This window comes from Tachysurus fulvidraco, chromosome 2 (assembly GCF_022655615.1).
Source record: "Tachysurus fulvidraco isolate hzauxx_2018 chromosome 2, HZAU_PFXX_2.0, whole genome shotgun sequence".
Lineage (NCBI taxonomy): Eukaryota > Metazoa > Chordata > Actinopteri > Siluriformes > Bagridae > Tachysurus > Tachysurus fulvidraco.
Window position 1 is genome coordinate 23,023,326 of NC_062519.1, and position 10,000 is coordinate 23,033,325.

Below are 10,000 nucleotides of genomic sequence, written 5' to 3' on the forward strand. Positions count from 1 at the left end.
GGTAAGTATGAGAATCCGATCGACTTCGACAAGAGCCGCATTGTGATGTCTAGACGACTGGTTCAGAGCTTCTTCAAAACACCCAGGTCTTGTATGGTGTTCCCGGTATGCAGTGGTTAGAACCTTCCAAATGTCCTCCAAGGAAGAACAACCAGAGACCCGGTGACAGCGTCAAGGAGCCCAAAACTCACTGATGCGTGTGGAGTGAAGTCTTGCCCGTCTGTATCGTATGAAGCTGTGTATCTGCAGAGCGTCAGAGTGACCAGAGTCATGGACACTACCCAAAGCTCCTAGAATGGACATGTAAACCTCAGGTCCTGGATTTTTACTTTGACACGCACCACCTACCTCAACATTGCTGTCGATCCACTACACGTCTTCATGGTAACAGTGTTGTTTAACGGCAGCGCCCTCTTTCAGCACCCTGACAAACTAGAAATATTGTTCAGGAGGTTTGAGGAACATGATGGAGTTCAGGTTGTAGACATGGCCACCAAACTCAAAATTTGTGCGATGTGCTGGACAAACGAACTTCATCACAGAATCACAAGAGAGGATCTGGCTGCTAACGTCTTGGTGCCAGATACTTAACATGAGATGATAAACAAAATAAAATATAAAATAAACACAAAAGGAATATAATAAGAGCATAAGGATTATGATAAATAAGGTAGGGTGTGTAAAACAGTGGCATTGGACTAATCACCGGTTTTAAAATATTTCTTCTTCTTTCTCTCTTTCTTTCTCCGTGTGAAGCCGTGGCGTACTGAAGAACCTCGTGAACTTCTTCCAACTGCGCTGCTGCGGATTGTGCAAGCCTCTCGTGTTGGACTGGACTCAGGAGCTTCCCGTGGGTTTAAACCGAGACCATCAGATGTTTAGCAGCCTAGACCCTGTCTGACATCTCGAACATCACTGAGCACATTTGTATTGTGATCACAGACTGCACACGGGCACATTTTTACATAATCTGCATTACTCACTGATCTATATGACCAAAAATACATGTCTGTCTGTGAGGCATGCGCCTGAGTCTTGCATAAGTATTTACACCCTCTTGAACTGTTCCACATTTTGATATGTTGGATCGATTCGATTCTGTGAAAGTTTTTTTTTTTTTTTTTAAATAAAAAAAAAATTAAATAAAAGACTTTACATAAAACAATTCATAGTGCTAAAACAGCTGGAATACAGTTTATAGATATATTTACAAATAAAATCATAAGCTGTGATCACATACACGTCCAACACCCAAAATACAAGCTGTCGCATACTGGGCCAAGAGCGGACCAAAATTCCACCAGATTTCAAAGATTTTTCTGGCTATTTTATATAAACTCATGCCAAATGATCCAAATTTCAGTTCAATGGGATCAAAATACTTATGCAAGTCAGTGTACATCACAGAACCTTTAACCATCTTACGAACGTAGATCCGTAAATGTTCACTTCTCATACAACGAAGGAAGGAAGCAGCTCTTGTCCTTGCCTTCATTGCATGAGATTAAACATACAATGTACAATATTTTCTTCTGAATTCTTTTGTAAACATAGTCATCCTTTTTTTTTTGTAAAATAGGTAGGAAAAAAAAACAGGTTTCTCCTGAGTCGTGTTCCACTTTACTCTGTTAATTTGTCCTCTTTTTTTATACGGTTGTTTCACAGCCAGGGAGAAACGCACTATCCTGCGGTGCCGAAGGATATTCTTTGGAATAAAAGCAACATTTTTTGTTGTTGTTGTTGGTTTGTGCAGGCGTTCATTTTGTGTGGTGAAATAGCAGTTTAGCAAAAAAACTGCAAAAACAGAATTCTAACCTTTATATCTATGACTGAAGTATTCTATTATTAGTAAACTTTCTATGCATTTTGAAGAATTTGCTCAGGCCCGTGTGTTTACTGCTTTGTTTTTTATTGCACCATTCATTCATTCATTTTCTACCGCTTATCCGAACTTCTCGGGTCACTGGGAGCCTGTGCCTCCAGGGTGTATCCTGCCTTGATGCCCGATGACGCCTGAGACTTTCAGACTTTATCACAGGATTCATTCTCAAGCGGAGACCAAATAGAAACATTTTAAGATTTGAACTTCGACAATTACGATAAATTTTATGGGATAGAGATGCAGGTGAGGAAAAGGAAAGTTTTTCTTTGTTGCAATGGACGTTATAACAAACATTTAGTTTTAGCACAAACATTTACATTTGCAGCATTTGGCAGATGCCTGTATCCAGAGCGCCTTACTTCCATTCAGTGTTGTAATGTAACAGAGTACAAATACTTCGTTACTGTATTTAAGTAGAAATGTCACGTATCTGTACTTTACTTCGCTATTTAAATTTATGTCAACTTTCACTTTTACTCCACTACATTTCCTAGACAAAATGTATACTTTTACTCCGTTATATTTCCACTAAGCATCTTCGTTACTCGTTACTACAAAATAAACTCAGAAGAAATGTGTGCGACTGCAATAAGGGAGGTTTGGCGAATCACTGCTCCTAGATTATATTACGCACGCTCAAAGGAGAAGCACAGGTACGCGCAGCGTGCACGCGCAGTCAGAGCTGGAGGCGTTTATCTATAACGTTAATCGACGGAAAGCCGCAATACGGCAACCAAAAGCAGTGAAATTTCACTATTCTTATTACCAGAGTTGTAGCACAAACAAAATATTAATGCAAACAATCCATTCAGTACTAAATAAAAATAACATTTATTGATTTGGTCTTTGTGAATATATTTTATATTAATGACTGCATTCATTGGACACACTGTTAGTAGAGAATGCACACACACATGAACTGATTTGATTCAAGACTGGCATCATTACATCATGCATAAAATGTTGGTGTCCACTTTTGCCATTTAATAATACCATAACTTTTGGCTTAATATGTAGTCATATACAGAGCCGGATTAAATAAATGGACTACACTAGGCAGGCTGCATTTTTTGGGCCCCCCTCCATCGATGTTATTTATGAATTGAAATCTGAAACTTACCAAAGTTATTAATAAAAGTTAATTCACATTTTACATAGCCCAGTCTTTAGTTACAAATTGGTTATTTTGTATATTAAACAGTCTATCAGACTATTTTTTGATATTCATTATTTATACGTCATTACACGACTCTATTAAATGCTATTAAATTATCCTCATCCATTGGGAGTGTCATTGTTAAGGCAGTAGTACCAGCAAATAACCAATAGGTGTCAGTAAACTATGTAAACAGAGCAAATAAGTTTATTTGCTCTGTGTACATTTAATCAACACATTTAATTAAGATTTTCTGCAAAATGCAATAGCTTACAACATTTATAAATGTTGTAATTAAGATTTTCTGCAAAATGCAATAGCTTACAACATTTATAAATGTTGTAATTAAGAACAAGAAGGCAAACATGACCCCTTCACATTCATCAAGACCATTTAGAAACTTTCTAACAATAAATAATAATAAATATAAGGATGGAGGATTTAAACTATGGAAAACTAAAGGTATTCAGACTTTACCGCGTCTTCCGCCGCATCTTCCACCGCGTCAGACGGCTGCCCGACAGAAACTTTTGCAAAGCCCCCCGCTGTCTCTTCTTTTGTTCTTCTTCATTTTTTTTCTTTTTACGCTTTGCCGCACCCGAAAGCATCTTCAAAGCCTACTACTCAAAACACACCTGCCTGCTATATTTGTTGTCCCGCTCTGACGTCTGACGTCTCCTCGGACTTAACTGGCTGGCGCCTATATAAATACAGTCTATGGTTTAAATAAACATCGTCACTATTTTTATTTAATTAATAAATAATGAAATAAATTGTAGATAGGACATTTGTACATTTTATTATAATTTATATATATATATATATATATATATTGCAGAAAATCTTTATATATATATATATATATATATATATATATATATATATATATATATATATATATATATATATATAAGTGTGTATATTTTGTCCCTCTGTCTGGGCCCCATCCCGCCAATCGGGCCCTAGGCACGTGCCTAGTTTGCCTTTGCGTTAATCCGGCTCTGGTCATATAATATAAAACTCTTCTTGTTTTAAATTCTCACTGAGGGCTAAAACCCCTAAAGATGAAACCCTAGAACCGCCCCTGCTCTTATGCCTACCGAAAAATCACTGAAATTTTACTTTTACTTCAAATACTTAAGTACATTTAATATCAGAAAATGACTTTTGATACTTAAGTACAGTAAATATCAGATACTTTAAGACTTTTACTTGAGTAATATTCTAAAAGGTGACTTTCACTTTTCCCAAAGTCTTTTTCTAGTACGATACTTGTACTTTTACTCAAGTATTGCTTTCTACTACTTTATACAACACTGCTTCCATTTATATTTGTGTTACACAACTGAGAATTTGGGCCAGAACTGAGTCAGAAATAGTCAGATGGTTCTGCTGATACACAGCTGAAAATTCTGGGTATCAGGAGGTTACAGGTGTTGGGTTTTATCCCCCCCAACACAGCGCCCTCTGCTGGTGGTTACGGTGAAAAAGATACTTAGCGTACAGACGCACATTCGGGCGGATTTTAATACCCAGCTAACTCACTTCCACTTATTCATAAGCTGCAGGAAAAATATTAAAGGAAGTGTCAAAGTGTTTGAATGCAGTTTGAAGTCAATAACTAAACATTAAAATGAAGACTAATGGACATTTCTTTTGGATTACACACACAGGCTGTGCAGAATAGTCAAGATTTATTTTTTTTTATGAAAAAGAAATCTCAGGGACACAAATTATTATTCAGCAACTGGACCGGGTTTCTCTGGCAAAACAAGTCCATAAAATGAATCAGTAAAACAAGTACAAAGTTAAAAGAAGATGTTTTTAAAACTGTGATCAGATTCAATGCTCAGAAACCTGACACACATACTATATAATTAAAAAAGGAAACAAAAAATTCCTATCGTGATGCTGGGTTTGTAATTGACTGTGTAACACTAGGTGTGTGTTTCCTCATCAGTAAAGATACAAAACACATTTTACATCAGATCATTAAAAAGATCCAACTAAACAAAATGAATCTGTGAAACAAACTTGCAGGTAAAGTCTCTAATTCACTCACAAACAGAAGAAAAAGCCACGAAGGCCACTGAGGTAGATTAGAGATCTGCAAATCGGTAGATCTGTCAGTCAGTCAGACGATCCTGGAGAAAGTGCTGGAATTTCACATCCTCAGAATGTTTTAGTGATTACCGATGGGCCAGTGTGTAGTTTAGTGTAGTATAGTATAGTATTATTAATGGTGTGAATGGAGAAATGATGAATTATTGTGCTTGCTCGTGTTGTGTTCAGAGCTCGTCGTGGTTCCTTGTCAGATCTTCTCCGTAGTTTGTTGCTTGACTTCCTACAAACATATTCCAGTTCTGTAGAATCTCCTCTTTTGTCAGCATCTGATCCTGCGAAAGAAATACGTACGTTTATTTTACACAGATTGATACCGCAGAGAAGAGCATCACAGAAACGAGAAGCATGACCAGGTGAAGAGTGGAGCAACCTCAAGGCCTGAAGATCTGGGGATTAAGACAATAGTCTGTGTTGGTGCATGAGCAAAACTCAGCACTGGGTTGAAAACACTCCACCACCTCCATTGGTGGACTGGCTGATGGACCTAAAGACCTGGAAGACTTTTAAATCCTACTAAGAAAACGAAGCACTACTCGTCATCTATCCCAGGGTTCGTCGGATCAACAGCAGCTCACGTCTGCAGCCTCTGCGTCACGCCGGACTCGACGCTCTTACAGCAATCGCATACATTTTAGTAAGTCAGTAGAGTTTCAGTAAGTAGAGCATCAGTATGTTCTGAGTACGACTGAGGATACAGACTGCACTTGTAGTTACCTTATCGGTGTCAGACTCGTACAGAAGGTGTCGCGCCTCAGCCTGAGCGTGATCGTAATCCGGAGGCAGAATCCAGTGACGGATTTCCTCCATGTCCATCTTTCCATCTTTATTCAGATCTCGGAAATCGGAAAACTGATCTCTCTCGGTTTTCACCCAGTCTGGTTCAGGCCCGCCATCTTCGTGTGCAAACATGTCCGCTGGAGTTCAGGTGCAAATAAATAAATAAATAAATAAATAAATAAATAAATAATAAAAAAAAAAAATACATAAAAAATACACTTATATGTATAGCAAACTCATAACTACATCAGACGATACATTTTTTAATGTATCGCAAGACATCAAGTCTATCCTCAGAAATGTTTATGAAAAAAGACAAGCCAAAGAGATTAGCTTGCTGCCGAATTAGCATTGTAACACAAAGAATACTGTTAGTACTCGGCACTACATTTACATTAACAGCATTTGGCAGACGCCCTTATATCCAGAGCGACTTACATTTTTATACAACTGAGCAATTGAGGGTTAAGGGCCTTGCTCAGGGGCCCAGCAGTGGAAGCTTGGTGGATGTAGGAATCGAACTCACGACCTTCCGATTGGTAGCCCAATACCTTAAACACTAGGCTACCACATCCCACTATCTATCCTGCCATCACACACACAGACACAGACACACACACACATACACACACACATACACGTGCGCACACGCACACACACATATACACACACGCGCGCACACGCACACACACACACAATCATAAACACAATCAAACACAATCATAAACACACACACACTTCAGATGGACAGGCTACAGGCTGATTGCCCCAGATATGAATGAAGGTGCATGGTGTCCTGTGATGGACTGGAGTCTCATTCAGGATAACATCCAGGACGGGTGTCAGAGCCAGCATGTACCTGTGCCTGAACATGATACTGTAGATAAATAGGTGCCTGAATTGGTGGGTGGATTGAGGAAAGAATGGATAGATGGATGGACAGGTGGGTGGGTAGGTGGTTGGATATATGAATGAATGAATGGGTCAGAGAATAGGTCGATGAGTAAAATGAACAAAAGCTAGATATATGGTTGAATAGATGGGTAGATGGATCAGTGGGTGGTTGTAAGGTGGATACACCAGATGGCTGTATGGGTAGATGGATAGGTGGTTGTACTGGTGGGGGTGTTTGGGAAGATGGTTGGACGGATTTTTGGGTGTATGTTGATAGACATTTGGAATGAATAGATGGATGGATGGATGGGCTGGGTGGGTGGATGGATGGATGACTGTAACTCTGATCTAGCCAATCATTATTATATTTGCACTGACCTAAAACTAACTGTAACTGTTTTCATTCTGTTGGAATGCTCAGTAACCAAGAGTCAACATCTCACTCCAGTGTTCTGATGTACAGCAGTCCAGATTCACGGAGTCCCCTGTCCACATGTCCCTATTAAAGTGGCCGGTGTGTGCTGGTTAAGCTAATTATCAACCAAGACATTTTTAATCCTCTTTTTAAATCCATTACTAGCGAGAGTAAAGACCACCACCAACTCTCCAACTGAACTGACTTTCCCTCCTCCATCACAGTGACGGACAAGTTATTAGTGGCTGTAAAGTCTAGTTTGCAGCTACTGTGTTTACAAACCAAGTGTTCTTCAGTCTGGTGATGAAAAATGCTGTCAATATGATAAACGTTACAAACACAATGCCACGATCTCCATACCGATGTATTCGTCTTCGTCCACGTAGCCGTCTCCGTTCTTATCTATGTCCTCCAACGTCTCCTACACAAAAAAAACACACACTCGATTAATAAACTGTGTCGATTGACTCTTTCTAGTCAACTGCGTCAGCTAATGTTACACGGAATATATCATTTCAGCCCTCATGTTGTTGTTAGTTAGTACAAACTTCTCTCACTCACCAGGACAACAATGTCTCTCATGTGCTCGAATTCCTCAGGATGGAGGAAAGCGGTGAACTCGTCCTTCTCTGCTTTCTCGTCTCCGTTCAGATCGGCAGCTTTAAACCTGCGCTCGTCTCGGGGCAGCATCTTCTTAAAGCTGAACTGATCGGTGGAATCTGCAAACTCTTCTGGGTTCGCTGCAAGAGGACATTAGGTCACGTCATCACAACGTATCACGGCTTACATCACAAACCTCCCAGACGCTTCTCCGTGTTTACTGCAGAAATCACTTTTACATCATTATATTTCACCGTCCCACACTTCCAGTTCTTCAGCTAGTTTTTTTTTAACACTGAATCCGTTACCACGTTACATTACACACACACACACACACACACACTCACCGAGGTAGTATCCGTATGTGGCCTGTTTGTACTCCTCCCAACCAATCGCCTCATCTTTGTTCAGGTCGTAGTCGCGCCAGATTTTAGCCACGTTCTCATAAACATAGCGCTTTTGAACACGTTTAATCCACAGCTTCAGCTCGTCAAAGGTGATGAACCCATCAGCATCGGCATCAATACGATGCACAATCTTACTGCACGCGTGCACGCACCAACACACACACACACACACACACACACAGAGGTTAATAAGAGGGTAAAGATGCACAAATATGGCAGATAGAAAAGGCAATTTTTTTCATTTTGATAATTTTACACAGAAAAAAGCACAAAAGTAGGAATAAGGTTTGAAGGAAGGGTTGAAGGAAGGGAAGGTGGAATGAAAGAAGGGCTAAAGAGAAGGGGAGGGAGGAAGGAAGGAAGGGAAGCAGGGGTGTAGGGAGGAAGGAAGGCAGGGGGTAAAGTGGGAGGAAGGAAGGGAGGGGTGTAGGGAGGGATGAAGAGAGGGAGGGGGAGGGAGGAAGGGGGTTAGGAGGGAGGAAGGGAGGGATGAAGAGAGGGGGGGAGGGAGGAAGGGGGTTAGGAGGGAGGGATGAAGAGAGGGAGGGGGGAGGGAGGAAGGGGGTTAGGAGGGACTACTCCAAAATAATGTGGAGTAACTGACATTTCAAATGGCCAATCTTTTTGCTTTTATTTTTGCTTTTATCCTTCTGGGTCCCAAAGAAATCCCAGATGGATAAAGCGCTGTTTCACCACACTAGCAGACAGACTGACACCCTGTAATAAGTGTACACATCAGCACATAGCAGCGCTCGGGGACCTTCCTTTTTATTCTCAACTTACACCAGAACTAAAACATTGGCTGGATTCACTTACAACAAAAAGCCCTCTAAAAACCAAGCAGTTGTTCATCACTTATGAATATTTGTGTTAAACAAGAAACTCTGGCGTTTAATCCGATTGTAATAAAGTAACACTTTATTAGTAACACTCAAGTAAAACTGGGCAGAAGCCTCCGATGTTTCTAAAAACAGCCTCAAAGACTTCATGGATTTCACAAGATGCTGGAAATCTGTATTCAGGAAAACCGCCGAAAAACACTCAACTCCTCGTCATTTTACTTTGTGACGTGGTGCACGATCATGCTAGAAGTCAGATATTAAATGATGGAGAACTGTGGTCATGAACACGATCAGAATACACACTCGTGTCTATCAAGCCATGACTGAGTGGCTCGCTGACACAAGGCAGGTTGGGTCCATGAGCTCATGCTGTTGGTGCCAAATTCTGACCCTTCCATCTGTGTGTCTGAGCAGAAATCCAAATTCACCAGTCCAGGCAGTCTTCAGATGTTTGACTGATTCTGTGCCCTGGAGTGGAGTGTCTGAGCTTTCTGTTCTCAGCTTACAGAAGAGGAACATCATGTAGTCAGACATGCTTTTGAATTCTGGTCAGCAAAGTACAGAGTGATTATCGGAGTTACCGAAGTGTTTCTGTCTGCTCTGGTCCTTCTACAGTGATCTCTGAGCGAGACGTTTCTGTCTGCACAACCAGATCTTTCTCTCTTTACAGAGTAAACACTAGAGACGGCGATGTGTGAAAATCCACGTGATCGGCTGTTATAGAAACGCTTGTGCCTGTCATCTGGAACCGAGGATCTTCCCACGGTCAAAAATCACACAGATCACATTCTAATAGGTCGATTTAGATCACTGTATGGATAAGTTGGTGTACAGGTAAAGTATGAGACCTAATAAAGCACTCAGTGGAGATGTTGATTACATACTGCTTAGGGTTTTAACCTC

The 10,000-nt window shown here is 40.4% G+C and overlaps 2 protein-coding genes across 2 annotated transcripts in view; one reads left to right on the forward strand and one right to left on the reverse strand.

Moving 5' to 3' along the window:
- The window catches only part of zdhhc13 (zinc finger DHHC-type palmitoyltransferase 13), a 12,447-nt gene extending 10,573 nt beyond the window's left edge, over positions 1–1,874 (forward strand). The window contains exon 17 of the mRNA XM_027152261.2: positions 757–1,874. Coding sequence (XP_027008062.1) covers positions 757–901 — 145 coding nt within the window. The 3' untranslated portion in view covers positions 902–1,874. The remainder of the gene's footprint in view (positions 1–756) is intronic.
- Positions 1,875–4,692: 2,818 nt separating this feature from the next.
- Positions 4,693–10,000, reverse strand: part of rcn1 (reticulocalbin 1, EF-hand calcium binding domain) — a 6,286-nt gene continuing 978 nt past the window's right edge. Inside the window, exons 2-6 of the mRNA XM_027152284.2 lie at positions 8,196–8,389; positions 7,810–7,988; positions 7,609–7,669; positions 5,877–6,076; positions 4,693–5,434 (exon numbers count right to left, since the gene is read on the reverse strand). Coding sequence (XP_027008085.1) covers positions 5,327–5,434; positions 5,877–6,076; positions 7,609–7,669; positions 7,810–7,988; positions 8,196–8,389 — 742 coding nt within the window. The 3' untranslated portion in view covers positions 4,693–5,326. The remainder of the gene's footprint in view (positions 5,435–5,876; positions 6,077–7,608; positions 7,670–7,809; positions 7,989–8,195; positions 8,390–10,000) is intronic.